Raw genomic sequence first — 22,462 nt, forward strand, 5'->3', positions numbered from 1 at the left:
TCTAGTGGCCCTTTGACTTGACAGCATGCAACATTTCGCACATTATTGCGGTTCGATTTCAAACGTGAAACATTTCTCGCTGCCCGCGGTTGAAATCAATATTTTCTGGCACAAGTATACATTTGCGATCCGCTTATTATTATTGCCACATTTGCATAATTTATTTTCTCATCCAACTGAACATTAAAAATCTCAACAATAAAATCTAATCGTTACAACTGAATTAAATACAGAAGAAGAATACCATCCACCACCGAAACGTTTTTCCGCGTTCACTTGAGAAAACAGACACGGTACGGCCCATGGATCGTTCTTACACCGTTTCGATAACTCCACGCTTTTTCTGGCGCTCTTCTTCGGGCGCAATGAACGATGTTTCCTCCGATGTAGGGCTTAACTCCGACGGCACGACCGCACCGGTTAGCGGTGCTATGATCGGTGCGGGAGTAATGGTGGTTCCAGCTAACAACACATTAGGAATGATCGGATCTTTGGCGGAACCGCTCAGCACGCTTCCGTTGCCACTGTTCCCATTTCCATTCCCACCCAGGCTCGACGAGATGTTGACCACGCTTAGCGGCTCGAGCGACAGTCGAGAAGGAGTATGCGAACGGGAAGGATTATTGGAGGAGTTGCGCGACACAGGACTAGAATTTTGTGAGCGACGAAAATCTTCCAGTGGTATTTCTTCCGAACGTGGTCTCGGTATGCGAGGACTCGATTCCCTCGAACGAGGCGTACTCGAACGGTTACGTGAATTATCACGCGATTTCATCGAACTCGATCCAATACCGATCGGTTGGCTACTTTCTCGCCGTGCAGCTCCCGCGGGTAGCTTTCTTCGTGCACCAGTTGGTTCGCTAAAATGGAGAAATACTTATTTAATCTACATGCGCAATTTTTCATTGCAAGAATCTGGCTACCAGGTTATCTGACTCATTTCTTACCCTTCAGTAGAGCGACTCGCGCTCATCTGCACGCGGCTAACGCTGCCCGATGGCATACTGTCACGCCTTAACGCCGCTGCCACTCCGGGCACACGATTGCTGGTAGAAAAAAGGGGACGGTGTTCCCTTCCTTGGCGTGCGGACGATGCATGCCGTAGCGACGGCGTACCACTTGCCGATGATCCTCCCGCCGCGAGTGATGGAAAGGACGACTCGTTCAACTGTCCCGGAATTTCCAACAGTTGCGCTATTTGAAACATTTTCTTTTGCCGTGCTTTGCTGCGTCCCTTGGTCAACCTCTGCTTAGCTGCCATACACCGAATGTGATCGTCAAACATAAACTTCGCGGACAGTATGGGCGTACGATTGTTAGTCGCACCACCTCGGTGGATGGTTAGATGAAGACTGCGCGAATCTTCCTTATCCCCGTTCACTTCCACATCCTGCAGAAATCCAACGAATTTCGCAACACCCCAACCTAATCGTTTGCTGTCCGGTTCTACCAGTATGAGCTGTAGGATATCCATTACCAAAAATCGCCGATATTTTGTCCCATCTCGCATGACGACGGTGCAAGCAATAAGATCACTATTATCTACAAAACAGAAGGACATTTGATTACAGTAACAATGCTGCAATGGTGACCATTAGCATCACTTACTCAAATCAAGCGCATTATCTATTTGAACACATTGGCCCAGATTGGTGAGCGGAAGAAGTGTTTCCTTTTCTCCCGATGTTGACTGGCACATTCGGCGCAGTAGAAAGAATACACGAATTGCACGGCGAGCTTTTTCAACCTCTCCGCACGGTAGGCGACGGGTGAATCCAATCCCAGTCAGGGGCGTTCCAGTCGGTGGTAAGAGAATGGTAGAGTCATTGCAGAGAAATTCCACATTCAGCGTCGATTTTACCATCTCGTTGTATCTGTGATCAAGAATTGGCACATTGCATTACATTGTAGGTTCATTTGCAATCAAGCAGCACAAGCAACGTTCCCACTTACTCGTCTTCGAAAAGGTCCAGAAAAATGTCTTCCGATTTGTAGAAATTTTTCAACACATTCATCGCCTGATTACGGGATTGATTCAGAGCAAACAGATACTCTTCCGACACGGTAGTGGCAGAATCTTCCATACCGGTGGTGCCTATTATCTGCCCGAGGAGCTTCAACGCTAGTTCCGTGGTAACGAGTCGTATCCGGCAGGCTAAGAAACACATCCAGACATAGAAATAAAATTGTACAAATTTCACCCAAATTTCGAATTCGTTTCGTTCGTTACTTACAAGGTTGGCTAGAAATGTTAACGATCTGCAGCAACTTCTCGATCAGAACCACATTATACTGGGTGCGGTTTGTAGGCGACGAGCGGTTCAACACAATCTCTAACCATTCTGAGTTAACACCTAGAAAGGAGCATGCGTAAAGTTAGATTAATCGTTCGCTGACTCGCTGGAAAATACAAAATCTCAAACAATGATCTAGAAATCGCCAATTTTACAGCCAATGTTAGTGGTTTATGGTGTCTACTAATGGTTGTTAGAAATTAATACAACAAATACATTTGTTTTCACTTTTCAGTAAATGATACATAGAGGCATGCCAATTATCCAACTCAAAACATTCAGGCGTATAAAAAAGTTAGCAAACTAATGTTTATCAACCACCCGTTTGGTCATTGATTTTGCAATGTGGCCGACCCCCATACCCATACTTAAACGAAAAACTACACATTAAGATTATACATTAAACAACAGATATGTAACTAACCGTCTACAAAACCGGCACCAACAGCGAGAAGAGGTGTTCATTGCAACGACACGATGATACGTTAGTCAGGAGGTGCAAAATTCGAATAATCATTTCAAAACAGCAGCAGCAATGTTAGTAGGAAAAGTAATATATAGTTAATAGTGGCAATATTAGCTGTAGTGTAATACGATGAGCAGATGTAAAGCGTGAAAGAAACGGTAAGTTAAGTACAATCTGTGAAGTAACTATCGCAAGTAGCGTTTAGTTAATCGATGATACCCATTTACAAAATACCCATTTTGTATTACTAAATCCCCTCGTACTACTGCTATTACTACTACTGACAGTAATTCATACATTCTACATACCTTTATTGTTGGCGAGTGCATAAAGCAAACACAAGGCCAACAGAGCTAGAAAATCGTTCTCGGTGCAATCGAGTGATGATAGGACCATGTCGAGAAAGGGACGATTCGTTTCGGGCGTTCGGTAAGCATTGAGCAGGAGCTTCTCCTTTTCCTCGTCGGTGATGTTCACCTTTTCGATCTCTTCCGAGAGCGTTGGCGGACTAGGAGAATCTGAAATCCGAGAACGAGAGACAAATGTAATGAAGGAAAGAAAACCACACGTTCCATTTGCAGCTCGCTTACTCGATATGGGTGGTTCATTGCTGGTGGAAGTGCTAGTGCTGCTGCTAGTCTGGCTCTTATTGCTACTGCTGCTACTACTGTTGGGGCTTTTATTACTACCCCCTCTGTCATTGGTTCGTTCATCTCCCAGGTGTAGCTGCTCAACGCCATAAGCTGCCGTAGACGGTACCGTACTTTCCAACGCTTCTTCCAGACTTTCCACCGGTTGAACAAATCCCAACGCTACCACCTCGCGGTTGTCGATGTAAGCGTTCAGTACTTGGGCAGCACCCTCCTTGAAAACGGTGTGATCCGCGTTCAGGATCACCCAAGTGAGCGCATTTATCAGTGGCCGATGCGTTACTACGAGAAACACTAGCGACAGCAGAAACAACGCCACGACACTTGCAACGCGTGGATTGTTCATCTCTTTGATGTCAATATCGACCACCTTGTTCAAGACGGCCGCTAGATTACACGTCACCACCGCCATCGACATTGGTGGCGATGGTGTGAGCGAGAATATGTACAATGGCACGAACAGCTTGTGCAGCAGGTGCTCGGTCAGGACGGCATTCAGATCGGCAATATCGAGACAGAGTATATCGTTCAGATAATGAAGATGATCCAAATGTTCCGCTACTAGGTTTGCCAAACGGTGCTGGGATTGATGGCTGGGAAAAAAACAGTGCTTCATTTACAGCATGTTTCATTACAGTGGTATCGTTTACTTACTCAATGTCGTTGCGTACGCAATTGTCCAATTCCAGGATATGTTTCCCTATGAACCATACTAGATTGCTAAAGTACGGTGCGGCCGTTTTGTCTCGTATGAACTGCAACATGTTTGGGTTTTGCACCCTGTACACGTTCAAGGTAATCGTACGCACGGCAATGCGTACCATCGACTCGGGGTGGTTGAAGAACTTGATCGCTTCCGTGTAGAGTGGAAAATCGTTCGTATGCTCATTGTAAAAGAAATGTATCGTATGCGTGTTGAGCTTGAGGCTCAACGTTTTCAGAAATAATATATAATATCCCATTACATCCTCGTCGGAGAAGTCAAATTTGTGTACTATGATCGAATTGACCAAATTATTGCTAAGCAAATAGTCTGAAAGTATAAGGAAGTGCCGAATGGTTTGTGTTAGCATTACGGAGCGGAAGTATGGGTACGCGTCATTAAACAACGGCGTGATGCATGGTGCATTTCGCGCATATCTTACACAGTGACGTCTCGTTACGGATGTTTTCGAACAGGATGTTCAGTGTTTGGAGCAGTTGCACGCACACGAAGCTCGATCCTCCGCTCTTTTGTCGCATAATGTGCAAAAAGTAGGACAGCATATTCTTTTCCAGAAAGAAGCTACGAGAACAATAAAATACAGAGACAATGAACAAAGAGCAACAGCAAATAATGTAACTGTGGAACTGCGAGAACTCACTCGAACACGGAAGAATCATTTTGATCGCCCCAAATCAGTATTTCCGCTATCGAACGTAACGATTCCACCAACAATCCTCGGTTACTCTCCGACACGGTCGTATTACGCTCCAGTACGCTGTACAAATATTTCAGATGATCAAGTGAAAGACGATTCTTCGGGCGATTCCATCCACCCCCAAACCAGCTGCGACTCCGAAACATTTTCAGGGTCGCAGGGTCCCTGTAGGTGCGCTCGGCTGAATGTTAACGTGTGCTAAAAGTGGAAAATTTTCACTAAACCCTCTGAAATCTACTGAGATTTTAATAGCACGTCACAGCACATCTTATTATAGTTTTTTCGCACTTTTTCTACAGCACTACGAAGCAAAAACAGATAGCACACAGATGGGTGATGTTTTTTTCTTGCTAGTCTGACATTACGTTAACACAACATTTCACCATGGGTAGCGCTTGGAACAAAGCTACTGACGTTAATTGCGATATTATTTAAAAAGCACGATATTTTACTTATAAAATGTTGCTTGTTACGTAAAACAGTTTTTAAATATTAATATAACGTCAAATAGTTGCAATATTTCAAACAAATAATAATTGTAATCGGTGGACACATCGGGCGGGAAATCTTCAACACCACAGCATAAATAAAAAATGGTGTAGAAAGTAAACAAACGCTGCTGTCAAATTTGCTCGGAAAATAAAACACAACAAAGCGACCCGCTGCAACAATCTCACAGAAAATTGCTATACAATTTGGTAAAATCAACGTAAAATGGCGCTTTCCATGCAAAAAAGAAATAATGTACGTTAGTGGTGTGCTGTATGATTAGTTTGCAGACTTCACGTGATGGTTCATTTCGTTTTTTACAGGTGCGTTTACCTCCGGAAGTGAATCGAGTGCTGTACGTGCGGAATCTTCCATACAAGATAACATCCGATGAAATGTACGATATTTTCGGAAAATACGGAGCTATTCGACAAATTAGAGTGTAAGTTGTTGCCGAAGGGATCCCATCGTCGTATATTGATATTAATCAGCGCATGTCTTTTACAGAGGAAATACACCAGAATCTCGTGGTACCGCCTTTGTCGTGTACGAGGATATCTTCGATGCGAAAAACGCACGAGATCATTTGTCCGGATTTAACGTGTGTAACCGGTATCTGGTCGTGCTTTACTACCAGTCGACCAAGGCATTCAAGCAGCTCGATGTCGATAAAAAACAGGAAGAACTGGACCAGATGAAGGCGAAGTACAATATTAGTACGGAAGAATTAAAAAAATAATTTTAAAGCAGCTATTCTGTAATTGAAGTATGTAAATTTAAAGAAATACAACCGATTTAATATGACCCAAATGTATATGTTTTTATTCTGCTATAGTTTAGTAGCGTTATATATCGTTGAGAAAGGTCCATTCATGTTTACTTTGGTACCTTTATACTAAGATACATTTTGCCCTGTATCGTCTGCTTGACCGGGTTGATGCGTTTCAATATTTGGGTCATTGTTTCGACCAACTTCTCGCTGGAGACACCTGTTTTCTTGTTCTTAAACTTGGTTAGCAGTTCCGTGGTAGTCATAGGTTTGCGCATCAGGTACCGCCGAACTGCTTCTTCGGTTATACCGTAATCACTGAAAGAGAAAACAAAAGTATAAGATAAGCAGCTTGTCGTTAGCATCGATCATCGCACTTACTCTTTGCTATTCGCGTTAACGATTCCAGCAAACGTGGGCGGAAGCGATGGTGTAATGTCCGTCTTGACTTTCTTGGCTGGTGTGGACACAGGACTGTTGCTATTGTCCGAACCCGTCAGATCTGTTGTTGGCATATTAGAGCCGGTCATCTTGCGTTTGTTCGAATCAAATTGACTTAGGCTCGGCGATGCAGAGCGCGAATTGTTTGCGCTGGACAAATTCGAACTAATACCGTCTTTGCTCTTTTTGTCCTTCAATTTCTTCTTGGGGCTAGCGGTATCTGAATCCGAACTGTCCGAGCTGAAATCACTCGACGAATCCTTTTTGTCGGATTCCAATTTTTTGCTCTTGTTCTTTTTGGCCTTTTTCTTCTTCTTACCCTCCTTGCCTTCCTTTTCCTTGCCATCCTTGTCCTTCTCCTTCGATTTGCCGTTCTTCTCGTCTTCTTTCTCTTCGTCCTCCTCTGATTTCTTTTCCTCTTCCTCCGAGTCTTCATCGGAGGTCAACAATTTCCGCAGCGCATCCTCTTCAGCCACGGATTTCATCTCCTTTACCACCTTGGCATCGTGATCAGACTCACTGTCACTGGAGTCCGATATGTAGTCCAGCTCTCGCCCTTCCTCGTCACCATCGTCTGACTCTTCGAACGCTTCCTCATCAACGTCCCGTTTCTTTTTTTTGCTGTCTGCCAGTGCTTTCTTTTTGTTCTTTGCCTTCTTGTCCATGGCATCGTCGTCGCTATCCTTTTGTTTCGGCTTTCCCTCATCATCGTCGTCACCGGAAGATGACATCTCGTCCGAATCGATCCATTCGTCCATGTCGCTGATTTTTAAATCCTTGCTCTTACCACCCTCACCTTTCTTGCTCTTCGTTTCCTCTTGCTCTTCGCCGTCATTATCCTCCCCTTTTTTTAGACGCTTGCGGAACATCAAGGAGAAGTAGTTCATCGTTTTCTTGCGCCGACCGTACTCCTGCTCGGCTTCTTCCGCCGACAGTGCCTTATAACGATTAATTGGTTGGAAATTGTACCACTCGTTTAACGGATACGCCTCGATCGCTCCGTCCGGCGCATGGGTAAACACGTAAAAAGCTGCATTCTCGCCAACACCACCCTCCCGGATGCCACGAAACATTTTGCCACTCTTACCGCCTGCACGTAAAATCCAGGGCTGGGCCTCGGGTTTGTACTTCTTTGCGATTATACCGAATCGCTTGCGGCGAGCCTCCTCACGCAAATCCCGATTGAACTCCGACCCGGCACCAAACTTGGGCATCACTTCTTCGATTCCCTTAAACTCTTTCTGATTGTTTTCACGTTCCATCTTCACGGTCCGCCACTGGGTGAAATCTACATTCAGCGTAGCGTTGAACCTCATCACATGATACTTCTTTTTCAGATTCTTGGGCACACGAATCACAAATTCCTGCACTGAAACTGGTGCACCCGAACCCGAAGCACCTGGCTGACCGCCAGTGCTGCTCTTCGAGTTCTGCAAATAATGTAGGTAATTAGTTAAACATGCGGGATGGATTGTGTAGATAACAGCACAATATTATAACTTACCGATGGTACACTCATTCTACAACTTAAGTGCACCTATGCCTTGGAGGATCTAAAATGAATCACTAAAACACAACAACAATTTACTGCACACGAAGCACGTACGGTGAAGCGAATGTTTTTCTTCGCTCTCGTTGTATTATGACCACAATGGCGCGAATATGGTCCGTCATTCGAATGACATTTTATTTAATAATTCTGCAAATGGAATGGAAATGGGAATCATTTTAGTGGGACAAACTTATCTTGTACTGTTTAGTTGCATTATTTGAATTTTTAATATTGTTTCGAAATAATATTTAAATGAGTATAATTTGTGTAAATGTGCGAGAAACTTTTTATTGGGAAATACCACTGTGCGGAAATTGATATTTTGACAGGCTCGTTAAATCGATAAAAAAATTAATTCAAACAATCACCTGGATGACAGTTTAATCACCATTTACTTGTGAAAAAACCATTAAAGTATTGAAACATACCATTTTCGCGTGTTAAATTATGCGTTAAATATCCAAAACTTCAAGTCTAGTTTGTTTTAATTTGATAATCGTCCCTTTATTCCTTTTTCCGTTTTACAAACTTCTTTCGTTAAGTTCGAACGTACAAACACCTGCCCAGTTCCAGGTTGGATGTTTTTCAGTTGCAATTTGCTTTGACGAAGATATCGGACGGCTGTTTTCGTGGGTTTCGTAGCGCCAAGGTCGTGTTTAGTGTGTACCAAATTTTTGAATTTAGCAAAAGACAGTATTAGACCACCGAAATTATCGTGCATCCACCGTATGCCTGCAGCGTATTATCGAGTGTTACTTGTGTGTACAAAATATGAGTGGACGGCGTTGCGGACACCGCAACACACGACGACGAATGGTCCAATCGTACCAGTAGGCGAAGATCCATCATGCCTACGTGCTCTGTTTTGATTCGCTGTGCATTGTGCGTCGGAACGGTGCTACTGGCCACGGTCGTGACGGTGGCACTGGGCAGCAAAGGCCAACAGCAATCACCGAAACTGCCGGAAGATGCGTCGGCCACCGTGGAGCAGCTTCCATTCTGTGCCGAAGATGTGCCCCAACAACGTGACCTTAACGATGGGTAAGCAGACTTTTTCGTAACATGCAACTGCATCGCGGACCACTTTCGCCAAAAAACATGTCTGGACGTGTTTTATCAAGCACACGCTACCAAAACGTAAACAATTATTACAACATCGTGGTTGGGGGTTGGTAGTACGTCCGATAATGTTGATGCGTTTGCTCTTGTCTACTGATCGTATCGATCGATTGACGATCGCTAATTAGAACGCTTTTCACATTCAACTCTACCGCTTGACTAGTCAATGCTGGTTTGGCTTACTCGTATCTTTCCTCATAATTGATCGAAAATCAGCTACTTTTGTTTATTGCCTAATTCTGATCGGTCAGGTAAATTCATCACCTTATCAAAGGAAGGAGTCGCGGAAGGAATTGCGTCATCATTTTGGGTGAGAATATTTGTAATTAATGCTTCGATGGATAAGGATTATTTGGCAGTTGTTGTTGAATGTATGTAGTATGTTCTTTCTAAGGTATGTTGCAAGTGGTAAAATATTCTGTAGCATCGACTGATAACAGCATTTGTTGCTGCGCAAGCACATTGATTGTGGGACACACTTCTACCTATTTGTTTGCAGAGTCTGTTTTCGTCTGACTCATACTGAGCTGTAGAAAACAAATCGCTTTGGCCAATAAGCAGGAAAAGAATTAGGTGTCTTTTTCATTAGATAAATGAAGATATCGCTTATTTCTCGAATAATGAACAAATTGAAGAGTAGCATTATTAATTATATCACTAATTAATAAGTAACGAATCACGCCTAATTTAACTGAATAATCAATAATTACTTAGCAAAAGTGTTCTACTTTGAAAGCAACCATTTATTCGCAAGTATTAACGTTTATTTGTCTTATAGAAGCGAACTTTCTTCTGCATTGCAAAGCACTTTGCGGTATAACATTCAGGAAATACAAATAACCAAAGCTTACAGTTCGTAGTTTTCGTCGTAATTTTCCTTAAACTCCAACAGTCGTTCGATCGATTCCTTGTAGTCCACCTCCTCCAAACCACACTCGGCAAATCGCGGTATTTTCGGTAACCGGATTCGACTAACTTCGCGATGAAGCGCATCGAGACCATCTCCTAAATCAGACGACGATTGAATTGCAGCTAAAGCCGGACAATGCTGTACGTACAGAGCCGAGGCTTGCGCCAATGGACAGTCGGTGAGGAAACCGTTATAGCCAACTCGTTTGTCGAATAGTTCCACCGGGAACGGTTGCCGCACGGTCATAGGACTCTGAACCGAAGATACGTGCGTCATGCTGATCTCGAGACTGCAGGAATAGAAGAATTGTAACATTTCGCTCACATTGTTGCATCTGTACGCGGGCATTATCTGTTGCCGTTGGGCAGATTTGGCTGTTGGGGGCCGCTTCAGTCGATTCTGTGGTAATCCACGGGCACACACGGATTGCACGACGGCACGATTGCGCACGTTAACGTTTGGAGAAAGCTGAACGGTCAAGCTTTTGCCATCCAATTGATCGAGACAGTCTATTAAATCTTGCGTGTCACCTAATGGAAAGGGAAAGGTTAGTCCGGCGGCTGCCATCTTTCGTCCGTAGGCATTCAAATCGCTGCACATGCCAGAAAGGTAACTTCCCGCTCCGGATGTAACCGATCCCTTTAAACGATAGCGCAACGTTACTGTTTCTAAGAAACTCGCCAGAATAGCGGATGTTTGATAGAAATTAATAGGATCGTAAACAAGGTTAGGCAGCGAACGTGGCTCGGTCACATCGCGCCAGCAGCGACTCATAGTTGATAGAGGCACAAACAGCGAACACTGCTCGGCTAATTGTGCGAAAGCAAGTGCCGTATTAATGACGCGTATTGAATCGCTCATGGCTTCATCGGCATTTTTAAACATTGGTGCCTTGGGCGGAAATACTGGGAATACGAGCGAGGATTTGCTGTACTCATCCTGCAGATGCTCGAGCAGCTTGATTGCAAGTCCAGAAAATCCATCACAGCAATCGAACAGCATTTGGAATCCCTGACAACCATCGCACTCTTCGATGTACTGTCGCACACGGTCGGTAAAATCGTCCTGAAAATCGTAATCCTTCCACAGCTCCATACCGTTCGTAATGGTATCCAGTTGGGATTCTTCCTTGGCGTGTGTATACCTTTCGATGATGTTTAAACTTCGCGGATGGTATCGGGTGTAGCTAAAGTCTATCCAATTTTCGACCGTGTTAGAAAAATTGTAATCTTTTTCCGCTGCCTCCTCGCTGTCGTTGGAACCTCCGGCCTGAAGATCCGCCTGGTAAGGATGTTTCGCAGCGGAATTTTCCTTCTTTATCACCTCAACCTTTCCAGTGTCCCATCCGAGGTCAGTAACCTCCGCAGTGTCGGATGATATTTGTTCCGGATCAATCGGTTGTTCGTACAGGTCGCCAGTGCGTGGTATATGCTTCAGAGTCCCATTCAAATCAACCATCAGCAGGCGCGGTGTGAAGGTAACCTGTCGTTGTCTCGTTTGCCCTTCTCGATACAAGACCGAATGATCAATTTCTGACGGTTCTGCTTTGGGATCATAGTTGAATGAAGATTCCTGAAGGGAAACAGTACATAAAAGTCAGAACATGTTCGTACTCTACTCGTTGTCCACAAATCATACCTGTATGTTCCACCAGTGCGTACCGATGTAGTTCGAATAATTGCCCAACTGGAATGTTAAGATTTCACGTGCCATTTTCGGGTTTGATTGTTTCCGTAAGTAATTTCGCTGCTCTAGCACGATTTCCACGATGTTCGTATGCTCATCTAGTAAACAAATGCCTCCTGTCAAGATACAAACAAAGCGCTATGCAGGGTTGTATTGCGGCGTAGGAGTTGTTTACGTGAGTGGTTTGAAAGATTCACAGGTATTCAACACGTGCAAGGAGCCGGCTTTTTTGAATGGGTTTTCTTGAACAAAAAATGGTAGAAAAACGTAATGTAAACTATCCAAATTAATATAGTGTTAATGTTTTCTTGCTTTAAGTGTAACTATAGACTAATATGAAAATGTTTTCTCTTTCAGATTGGTATTCGTTACCACTTTGGACGGTAAATTGTCTGCCCTGGACATGCTGAACGGCGGTGTAAAACGCTGGAGTATCCAAACTGGACCAGGACCGCTACTTTCTTCGAGTATTCACCGTCTAGAACTGACCAACAATGGAAAATGGGTTCGCATGATACCGTCGCTGGGTGGAAGTTTGTACAAGTTTGATGGCGATTTTATCGAACCCATTCCATTCAGTGCAGAAGATTTGCTTAAATCTTCATTCAAATTTTCTGACGATCTGGTCATATCTGGCGGCAAGGAAGCACGATCGTATGGCGTGTCTATGCAATCTGGTCAGCTGATTTATATTTGTACGATGCAAGGATGCAAAAATGCGACAGAACTAGCGATGGAATCGACCGGAGAAGGCAAGTACGGGCCGCCCGAAGATGATCGGCCGTCTGCAGGAGCTGGTACACTTGATCCAATGCAGGAAGACGTACTCGTTATTCGACGACAGACACAAACGGTCCGAGCGGTCGAATCACGCACCGGTAGTGAACGTTGGAATTTTAGCATTGGCCATCATGAGCTGGAAAGGATGAGTAACGAAGACTGCCGTGGAGGCAAGGAACGGCGGGAAGTGAATCCAGTAATACTTGATTTGGAACTCCGGGTGATCATTCCGGAGGGAGTGATCTGTGCCGTACGTAAAAGCGCACCGGGGGAGATTGTTTGGCGCCACAAGTTCGAAGTACCGATTGTAAGCGCATGGCGAACGTCGGATAAGAATGACGATCAGTTGGTCGGTGTGGATCTGTTCGATCGTACGGACTGGTTGTGGAATGGCAATGTGGATGATAGTGAAACCGATGGACCTCCGTTGATAAACCCGTCTTTGTACATCGGCATGCATGAGAAGCAACTTTACATACAGGAATCGCCGACGATGCTAAGCGAGCGGGAAGAGAAATTGCATGACATTGCATTGCTAACCGACGAAAGTAAACTTCCAGCAATACCGTGGAAGCCGTTACCTGCAAGCCCTGCTGTAGCGGGTCTGCTTACAGATGGGGACAGTTCTGCTCAAATCGTGACGGACGAAGACGACACTGGAGAATCAACTGCAATTGCACGTTCGGTGCTGTACGCATCGAACTATATCAATGGAAATGGATTCTTTTTAGTCTATGATTCCGAACGTGGCGAACAGTGCGGTCAGACTGAGGATGTGTCGAATAGCACAGATGGAACGAATTACAGACCAGAAGAGCATACGGGAATGGATGCTGGGGAGGATTTAGACACAATGTTTGATGCGCCTGTCAAGGTAATCATCGTGTCGATGTGGTTCTGGTGGAAGGAAATACTTATCATTTCCATCACGACCGCACTAATTTTGAATATGATGCTAAAGTTACGGGCAGAAAAACCACCGGTCATGGTAGTGGTTGAACGAAAGGTACCAGTACCAATCCCGACTGCAGTGGAAGCTGTTGAGGAGTTCCCGCCAGCGATACGAATGAGTGCGGTGCGCAGTTACTCAGAGTCTAGCTCATCGAATGGCCCACCCGCAATAGTGGAAAACTACATTTCTCGCTTTCGAGACGATTTCGATCTGGTGCAGTGCCTTGGAAAGGGTGGCTTCGGTGTGGTGTTCGAGGTTCGCAACAAATTAGACGATTGCCGATACGCAATCAAGCGTGTCGTGCTACCGAACAAGCAGGAATCGAAAGATCGTGTAATGCGTGAGGTGAAAACGTTGGCACACTGCGAGCATCAGAACATTGTTCGATACTTTCATGCTTGGGTTGAAACACCTCCGCCGGGATGGCAAGAGCGGCACGATCGGGAATGGATCGAAAGGAACTGCCTTTCGACTTCGATCGACATTGAAACACCGACCGATACATGTCCCCCATTGCCTGGTGGAATGACTGCAGCTACGGCATCTTCGTTCGAGGTAGGAATGAAAAATTCTCGCCTTCAAACATCATCCGTGCAATCGAAACTGTGGATGCCACGGTTCCCAGAGCCAAACTTTTCTTTCTCCAAAGGAATGGGTGATGGACCATCGATGAAGCGATACGAACAGAGCGACAGTTGTTCTTTTATCGAGTTTCGCGCCGAGGGCGATCAGGGTGAACAACGGACGCATGAAGACGGCGACGATACATCCAGCTCCGATTCCGACGACCCAGATGAATCGTCGGGATTGCAAAGCAACGGAAAGCAGAAATGGCACGAAGAAGCGGATGTTGATGATTCATTGGATATTGTTTTCAAAGAACCGTCCCGTAGCGAAGGCATTACATCAAATGGTGTAGGAGCCCAGCATGCTGTATCGATTGATGTTTCGTTCTCGCCTGAAGCTCCATCTCAACCAATGATACTACATGGTGCCATCAATGGCACAATGGAGCAGCAGGAAAAGCAGAATCCATTCCGTAAAACACACCGTAGACCACTGTCTCTAGATCTCACCAGCAGGGGAAATGTGCGTAGTTTTCCTGATGATCCGATTGTGTTAAGCACGGTGGACCATAGCACACTTCCATCGTACTCTGATCAATCGAAAGCCAATTCTGCGAAGAGCAATAAAATTTATCTCTACATCCAAATGCAGCTATGCCACAAGCAATCGCTAAAGGAGTGGCTCTGTGCGAACGGATTCCCAACGCGGCGTGATAAAATTGTGCCAATTTTTGAACAGATCGTTGCCGGTGTTGAGTATGTCCATCTGAAGGGATTGATCCATCGTGATCTCAAACCGGGCAACATATTCTTTTCGCTAGATGGCAGGATTAAGATTGGTGATTTTGGGCTCGTAACAGATTCGAGTGATCTGCAGTACGATAGCGAGAACAATATGCCCACGATGGTGCCTAACCGGCACACGCGGCAGGTGGGCACGCAGCTGTATATGTCGCCGGAACAGCTGAAGGGTTTGCCGTACGACTACAAAGTGGACATCTTTTCGCTCGGGTTGATCCTGTTCGAGTTGCTCGTTAGCTTTGGCACGGAAATGGAACGTATCTGCACGCTGAAAAGCGTGCGCAAAAGCAAATTTCCGGATAATTTCGAAGAAGAACATCAGCGTGAGGTTTGTACAGTTTTAATGTTGTCGTTTGCGGACTTGTGTAACTGTAAATATGATATCTCTTTTCAGTTTAAACTGTTAACGTTAATGTTGTCCGAATCGCCGAATAAACGACCAACAACATTTGGTATCAAGGCTCATCCACCATTCAAGCGAATCCCTTCAAACAAATCCACCAATGCACTGGGCGTTGTGGATGAGACGTTGGTCGTTGATAGCAATCCCGGTTCGACGAATGGATCGTTTGAATCTGACGATGGTGAAGAATGGCACTTTGAGTTGCCACCGCGCAGAAAAGACAGCCGTACTTACAGTACGTCCGGATCCGGATCAGGCAATGGATCCGCGGGCGTACCGGGCCCCAATCAATTATGCTTTTGAAGAACTTGTATTACCTGGGATCATAATAGGAGGGCGGGTTATTGTGATGCTGGCCGAGTTGCCAAGTGAAAATGTTTAATTGTAAGATATTTATGTCGATCCACATGGTTGTTACAGTCATAACGCTTCCCCGTGAGGTATTACGTTTGGGATTGAAAACGTAAAAATTGTTTTAAAAAAACCTGAACTAATCGTAAAAGACGGGTGGTATTGAATGAGAATTACGATCATAATGAATAAAGTGATGAAACTGTAAATACTTCCGATGGATTTTTCTTTAATTGATCCTATATTTAATGTACAATCCATGCACTGGCACTGGCGACGATTGCAAATGCAACACAAAAATTCATGTGTCGACGGAACACATTTATTTTTTCGCACGTTTTCCTTCGCCCTTCTTCGGTGGCGCTTTTCCACGAAGCGCACGTAATCGCTTCATTTCCTCCTTGAAATCCTGATGTTCGTCCCGGAACAGGCCGTACTCGCGAAGTTTCATCGCAAGAAGGTGTGTTTCAACGTGCCGTGGATACCAGTTCACGACGTAGTCCCGCTGATGAATCGGTTCTTCGCTGAACATCTTGACCACCTTCATGGATTGGGAATTCGTTGGACGGGCCACTTCACCAAAGATCCGGTTCGAAAGGTAGTTCATTCGGCGCGCGTACGTCGTCGTAAGTTTGGTAAGTTCTTTGTATTTGGACATTATTTTACTGTGCACTGGACACAACCTGCTACAATCTATCAACCACGAATCGGAAGGAATTGTGTAATTTAATTTGTTGACAAAATGCGTTTGACAGTGCACGTTTTTTTTTGCTGTGCGTGAAAGAAGCCTTGCACGTTTTTGACATGCGGCAAATATCACCGCCTGCTCAGATTGTTTACATCGTCAAACGCGGACTGCTGCAGATAGTGTTACTGCTGATAAATTTATCTTTTCTCCAACATGAAAGACCAGGAAACTCCAGAAAACAAGAACTTGCTGAAGTGCCGCGAACAGCTGTATCGAATGATGATAAGGTTTGTAAACTTTTGATCTAAACGAAGTGGTGAATCCGCAATTGATCTCATTGTTTCATGGCTTCTTCGCTCCTGCAGTCAACTTTTCTACGACGGGCATCATGCTGTTGCGGTAGAGCTGACCAATTTAGTACGTGCAGATCCTCCCTGCCCACCGAGCGATCGGTTGATGAACATTTTCAAACAGGCCAATCAAATTGAACAATCAAAGGAAAGTAATCTGTTCGATGATTTGCCCTGTGGATTGGATCTGGAGTTTGAAACCGAAGGCTCTACACTGGCCCCGGAACCGGCATCTTATGAGACGGCTTATGTAACGTCCCACAAGCAAGCGTGTCGTGCGGGTTGTTTCAGCGGAGATGGCCAGCTAGTGGCCACCGGCAGCATGGATGCTAGTATAAAAATACTCGACGTTGATCGTATGCTTGCCAAATCTGCACCGGAAGACATGGAACCGGGTCGTGAACAGCATGCTCATCCTGTCATTCGAACGCTGTACGATCACACTGACGAAGTGACGTATCTGGAGTTTCATCCGAGGGACCAAATCCTTGCTTCCGCGTCTCGCGATCACACCGTGAAGCTGTTCGACATTTCGAAAGCGTCAGTCAAAAAAGCTCACAAGGTACTGAGTGACTGTGTGCCGGTCCGATGTATAGCGTTTCATCCGACGGGCGATTATATGGCCGTCGGGACGGATCACAACGTTTTGCGCGTGTACGATATACATACGTCGCAATGCTTCGTGAGCGCAATCCCATCTCAACAGCACAACAATGGAATTACGTGCGTTCGTTACGCGACCTCGGCGAAGGTGTACGCAACTGGTAGCTTGGATGGTTCGATAAAACTCTGGGATGGCGTCAGTGGTCGCTGTATCAATACGTTCGCGCAGGCTCACGATGGGGCGGAAATATGCTCGGTTGTTTTTACAAAAAATGGTAAATATTTGCTCTCATCGGGACAGGATTCGTTGGTTAAACTGTGGGAACTGAGCACAAGCCGCTGCTTGATTGCTTACACCGGAGCGGGAACAACCGGTAAGCAGGAACACCAAACACAGGCCATCTTCAACCACACCGAAGACTATGTTCTGTTTCCGGACGAGGCAACCACTTCGTTGTGTGCATGGAACTCCCGGAATGCATCCCGTTGTCATCTGATGTCCCTTGGTCACAATGGAGCAGTACGGCACATTGTTCATTCGCCTACTCAGTCCGCATTTCTCACCTGTTCGGACGACTATCGTGCGCGTTTCTGGGTACGGCGTACGACTGCTCATTAATTTTGACGGTGACGATAAATTTTAAAATAACTCCACCTTACACTAATCTATGTATCCATTTAAAAGTAATTAATAAAACATCCATCAAAAAGCAAAGTCCGTTAAACATTTTGAACGTCCGAAATTTCGCTTCGAGCGCATCGATTCGGGGAAGCGACATTTAATTTGTTGGTAAACAGATGGCAGTGCGTGAAACAATCCCGTTGGCATTTGGTCCACATTCAGCTGTCATTCGGCTGTTTTTGGTTCACGCATTTTGCTACGCTGACGTCCGTAAACTTTACGTCTGTTTATTGAACAAGAAAATTTCATAAGTGCACCGGGTTTTAGTACACCAATAAGGTGATTTCTTGCAGCAGCTTGAAGCGGTATAGTCGGTACAGGAAATGCCACCGGCATCGACACGGTGAGAATGTTTCGCAAGGATGACATTTTTGCAACACCCCAAGAGCGCCAGCGAAAGAAGTTACGCTTTCGGGGTGATTTGGCGGCGCACTTCAATCGTGATGCAGTCGGTTCCGGGATAAATGGAACGTCTGGCAATAATCGCATTGAGGAAGTTTCATCGGATGACGATACCAAACGGCTGAATAATGGAGAATCGGCACCGGGTAAGTGAGCTGGTCGGTATACACCATCCATTCATTGTTGCAATAATGTTTTTTGGGGGTTTTCTAGAGCGACCAGAACGTGGTAGTCTGTACGATTTCGTTCGTATAGAACTCACCAGAGGTTACGTGCTGGAACATGACGAAGAGCGCTACTCGGCTCGGCGAGAGAAAATATACTCGTTCCTGAAGATTCCGCGCGAGCTGGAATGCTTCATGCTGTACGGTGTGCTACAGTGTGCCGACTCGTTCCTGTACATCTACACCTTTCTACCGATAAGATACCTTCTAGCTCTGTGGGCACTAATTAGCAGACCGATCGCACGCTGTCTCGGGTTTCGACGTCCGTCCCAAAGGTTACTGGCGCCGGCAGAGATTTGTGACCTCCTGAAGGGCACCATATGGATAATCTGCAGCTACACGCTGCTGTACGTCGATACGAATATGCTTTACCACTTGATCAAAAGCCAGTCGATCATTAAGCTGTACATATTCTACAACATGCTCGAAGTGGGCGATCGTTTACTGTCGGCATTCGGGCAAGATACGATCGATGCACTGTTTTGGACGGCAACTGAGCCAAAGCACAGCAAGCGGCAGCACCTCGGTACGATTCCGCACTTTTTGTTCGCGATCGTGTACGTGACGTTGCACAGCGTGCTGGTAATGTTTCAGGCTACCTCGCTGAACGTGGCCATCAACTCGAACAACAAGGGCTTGCTGACCATCATGATGTCGAACAACTTTGTTGAATTAAAGGGCAGTGTGTTCAAGAAGTTTGACAAGAACAACCTCTTCCAGCTAAGCTGCAGCGATGTTCGCGAGCGATTCCACCTATCCGTGCTGATGCTGATCGTGCTGATACAAACGATGAAAGAGTTCAGCTGGAAGTCGGAACAATTTTTCGTAATGATTCCGGACTGCATGTATGTCATGTTTACCGAGTGTCTGGTGGACTGGATTAAGCACGCATTCATCACGCGGTTCAACGAGATACCTTGCGATGTGTATCGGGAGTACACGACAAGTTTGGCCTACGATATGACGCAAACGCGACAGAAGCACGCATTCAGCGATCACTCCGATCTTGTCGCCCGGCGTATGGGCTTCATACCGTACCCGCTCGGTGTTATCCTGGTGAAAGCTCTCTACCATGCGCTGTCGTTTGATAACGCTGGTTCGATTATCATACTGCTCGTGGCGTTCCTGGTGTTGCTTAGTGCCCGTGTGCTGAACACAATTTGTGCCCTCGGTAAGGCATGCGATCTTACGCAGAAGCACCAGGATGAGCGGAATCACAGTGGATGCAATCCGCTTACTTCCACACCCTTGTCGAGTAATGTCCGGGCAGGTGGCGGGATGGGTGGCCGAGCGACAAGCGATACAGCTACTTCGCCGATCCATCGTTCGCATGCAGCACAGTCCGCAAATCCAAACACATTTTCGACCGGGATGGTGATCACGACACTTTCTCCATCCACGCCGCAATCGACACCGATGTCGGTGGGCAAATCTACGAGCTCGCTGGCAAGTTCTGTCAGCAACAGCTCAACCGACGTGCTGCGCAAAACATCCGGACTCGGTGCGACCGCTCTGTTTTCCAACAGCGACGTTGATCTAGATGACGTCAAGTTGAACGATCAGGTTTTGAATGGTAGTAGCACGGGCAATGTGGACTCCAGCGTAAGCCGTAACCAGAAAGAGGAGGAAGAAAATGTAGCCCGCAGTGTGCCGGATCTTCAACAAGAGCCAGGGCTGGAGAAAACACCAGGTCGGCATCAGAATGAACCGGTGGGATGTGAGGGAGGTGACGGACCGATGCAGCTTCATCATCACCATCATTACGTGCGGACACATAAACGGTCCGAGTCGGAACCATCGATCCAGCTGGAAGGTGGAGGGTAAGGCCGTTGTTTATCGTAGAACGCGAGGAAGCCGAACGCTACAGCCACGCGTTATTTTCATTTTGTTAGTACACGGTTGTAGTAACTTATTTCGATGAAATGCAAATTTTAATTTGGCCAATCGACTGCGCTCGAATGGTTACTGCTTGCTAAAGCACCAAAGGCTGACACAATGCACGTGAATGTGTGTTTAGTTTAGAGTTTGTTTTCACTACATTCGCGTCCCTGATTTTGTTATACGTTTGTTTTTTGTTATTTGTTTTCTGGACTTGCAGATAGTACCCTTTTTTTTTTGGAACCCGATAGGTAGTGAAATTTGAAAATAAATAATGGATAAAACTTAATAGTGTTTACATGCTGTACCATCTTCAGGTGTATTGACCGAATCGAACAGCATAAAGAGATTCAATGAATCAGTTATGACCCCCGGTAACGACCTTGGTAAATCTCACCCACTAATCATAAATGCGATAAGTTTTTCTTCTTACGACAGTAAAATATCGTTGCCGGAAGCAACACGATTTTCAATGGATCTTTTTTTTGTTTGCAATTTCGTCTACATAAGAAACACCCTCATTGGAGCGTAAGCGTGAAAACCGCACAGCACAGCAATATGTGTGAACAACATTCACAGCATCAGGGCACCTCGAGGCAAATTCAGCTTCAGCTGGATCGTTAAAATTTAATTACCACGACTCGTACCGATACCCGATTTCACGCGATTTACTTTTATCACACACCATTGTCGCTTCGTGTTCGTCAGTGCATTTCACGTTTTATCTCAACAGAACCGATTCTTAATCCACCACTTAAAGCATAACTGGAGGGAGTTTTATGTTATGATCGCGTTAAGCATCAACCGGGCAACACGCTAGCGCTGGGTAAGGTGTGGTAGCGATCGAAAATTATAGTCACCTTTTGGGAACAACCACATGTACCGCAGTACTTCAGGGAACGGAGACGTGGATCGAATATAACGCGAGCACCGAGAAAGAGACACTCCGGAAGGATGAAACATTCATTTCCTTCTGCGTTCGCCTTCTCCTCTGAGATGGACCTGACCTTTTGTTGCTCATGAATGGGAAAGGCAGCACGGTTGTATTAAGCCGTTTTTCTTTTTTCGCTTTACGATTCCGCCAACCCGAGGATGGAAGCCCCGCAAAGACACATTCTGACACCGAAAAGACAATCGGTTAGCTGCCTTAATTGATAATCTTATGATATGTTATTTTCCGCCCGTATTTATGCTTCGATCGTGACATCTTAAAAGGTATCATTTAATTTAATCCGCGCAAAAAAAAAAAAATGTTTCCTCCGTTCCTTGCTGCAATTTCTGCCCGTTTTCTTTTCGCGTTTCTTGTGCACGGCGTGAAAATTGAAGAGCAGTGCGCGCGTTGTGTCTTTTCGTGTTTTTTTTATGTGGTGCTTTGTTTCGTTATTTTCTTTGCGCAATCGATCCATTCGATGCAGCGCTTGTTCTTTGGTGCGAAATGTAACGTTTTCGCCAACAATCACACAGGGCGGTGGAAGATTTTCCGCTGGAGAGGTAGAGGAATAGGGAGGAATACACGTCCAGTTGAAGTTCGACATCGTTTCCCGAGGGACATCTTGAGCATTCACCGGCCCTTTATCGATGTGTAACTCGAAGAATCAAATTGAAGTCAATAAACTGATATTTGATCCAGCTGTACACGTTGTACAGTAGCAGCGGATGGTTATGATGTGCTGATCTCATCTCTACTTAGTTCCCGATGTAGCAGAACCGAGGGAAGGATCGTGAAGTGGAATGTGTTTTAACCCTCGCACAACTGATGTGGTTATGTTTCGCTAATGAAGTACGTTGGAATTATCACGTCTGTCAATCTGTGCAGACTTTGCAAGCGTTCGGAGGTCGTTCAGTAATCTTGCAAAATCTTCGAATAGTCAAATTATTTCATGTAAAAACTTAACAAAATTATTGAATTTTTTAACTCCTTCACCTTTTAACCTGCTTAGGCTTTTGTACTTCACATAAAATTCTTCTAATGCATCAAAACGCAT

At 45.3% G+C, this 22,462-nt stretch overlaps 8 protein-coding genes across 8 annotated transcripts; 4 read left to right on the forward strand and 4 right to left on the reverse strand.

The window, feature by feature from the left end:
• Positions 1-150: 150 nt before the first annotated feature.
• LOC128309495 (protein CLEC16A homolog) lies at positions 151-5,003 on the reverse strand. The gene is made up of 10 exons (XM_053045901.1): positions 4,775-5,003; positions 4,556-4,695; positions 4,065-4,443; positions 3,351-4,003; positions 3,069-3,278; positions 2,235-2,354; positions 1,954-2,155; positions 1,609-1,874; positions 948-1,542; positions 151-860 (listed from the first exon to the last, which is right to left on the reverse strand). Exons 1-10 carry the CDS (start codon positions 4,975-4,977, stop codon positions 314-316), a joined length of 3,315 nt encoding a protein of 1,104 aa, XP_052901861.1. The 5' UTR covers positions 4,978-5,003; the 3' UTR covers positions 151-313.
• Positions 5,004-5,466: 463 nt separating this feature from the next.
• LOC128309542 (splicing factor 3B subunit 6) lies at positions 5,467-6,121 on the forward strand. The gene is made up of 3 exons (XM_053045960.1): positions 5,467-5,575; positions 5,644-5,762; positions 5,828-6,121. The coding sequence occupies exons 1-3, from the start codon at positions 5,546-5,548 to the stop codon at positions 6,057-6,059; spliced, it is 381 nt and encodes a 126-aa protein (XP_052901920.1). The 5' UTR covers positions 5,467-5,545; the 3' UTR covers positions 6,060-6,121.
• Positions 6,122-6,130: 9 nt separating this feature from the next.
• Positions 6,131-8,155, reverse strand: LOC128309541 (general transcription factor IIF subunit 1). Its single transcript, XM_053045958.1, has 3 exons — positions 8,035-8,155; positions 6,471-7,960; positions 6,131-6,407 (listed from the first exon to the last, which is right to left on the reverse strand). Exons 1-3 carry the CDS (start codon positions 8,047-8,049, stop codon positions 6,197-6,199), a joined length of 1,716 nt encoding a protein of 571 aa, XP_052901918.1. The 5' UTR covers positions 8,050-8,155; the 3' UTR covers positions 6,131-6,196.
• Positions 8,156-8,693: 538 nt separating this feature from the next.
• On the forward strand, positions 8,694-15,858 carry LOC128309858 (eukaryotic translation initiation factor 2-alpha kinase-like). The gene is made up of 3 exons (XM_053046341.1): positions 8,694-9,123; positions 12,155-15,224; positions 15,291-15,858. Exons 1-3 carry the CDS (start codon positions 8,930-8,932, stop codon positions 15,600-15,602), a joined length of 3,576 nt encoding a protein of 1,191 aa, XP_052902301.1. The 5' UTR covers positions 8,694-8,929; the 3' UTR covers positions 15,603-15,858.
• On the reverse strand, positions 9,918-11,880 carry LOC128309859 (protein misato). Its single transcript, XM_053046342.1, has 2 exons — positions 11,750-11,880; positions 9,918-11,683 (listed from the first exon to the last, which is right to left on the reverse strand). The coding sequence occupies exons 1-2, from the start codon at positions 11,822-11,824 to the stop codon at positions 10,049-10,051; spliced, it is 1,710 nt and encodes a 569-aa protein (XP_052902302.1). The 5' UTR covers positions 11,825-11,880; the 3' UTR covers positions 9,918-10,048.
• Positions 15,859-15,875: 17 nt separating the features above from the next.
• Positions 15,876-16,369, reverse strand: LOC128309860 (28S ribosomal protein S33, mitochondrial). Its single transcript, XM_053046343.1, has one exon. The coding sequence runs from the start codon at positions 16,306-16,308 to the stop codon at positions 15,973-15,975; it is 336 nt and encodes a 111-aa protein (XP_052902303.1). The 5' UTR covers positions 16,309-16,369; the 3' UTR covers positions 15,876-15,972.
• A 131-nt stretch (positions 16,370-16,500) lies between these two features.
• On the forward strand, positions 16,501-17,965 carry LOC128297807 (cleavage stimulation factor subunit 1). The gene is made up of 2 exons (XM_053033507.1): positions 16,501-16,625; positions 16,704-17,965. The coding sequence occupies exons 1-2, from the start codon at positions 16,552-16,554 to the stop codon at positions 17,908-17,910; spliced, it is 1,281 nt and encodes a 426-aa protein (XP_052889467.1). The 5' UTR covers positions 16,501-16,551; the 3' UTR covers positions 17,911-17,965.
• A 357-nt stretch (positions 17,966-18,322) lies between these two features.
• Positions 18,323-20,872, forward strand: LOC128296963 (protein TAPT1 homolog). The gene is made up of 2 exons (XM_053032504.1): positions 18,323-18,521; positions 18,589-20,872. Exons 1-2 carry the CDS (start codon positions 18,323-18,325, stop codon positions 20,421-20,423), a joined length of 2,034 nt encoding a protein of 677 aa, XP_052888464.1. The 3' UTR covers positions 20,424-20,872.
• The last annotated feature ends 1,590 nt before the right edge of the window (positions 20,873-22,462 follow it).

The sequence above is a fragment of the Anopheles moucheti genome, chromosome 2 (assembly GCF_943734755.1).
Source record: "Anopheles moucheti chromosome 2, idAnoMoucSN_F20_07, whole genome shotgun sequence".
NCBI lineage: Eukaryota > Metazoa > Arthropoda > Insecta > Diptera > Culicidae > Anopheles > Anopheles moucheti.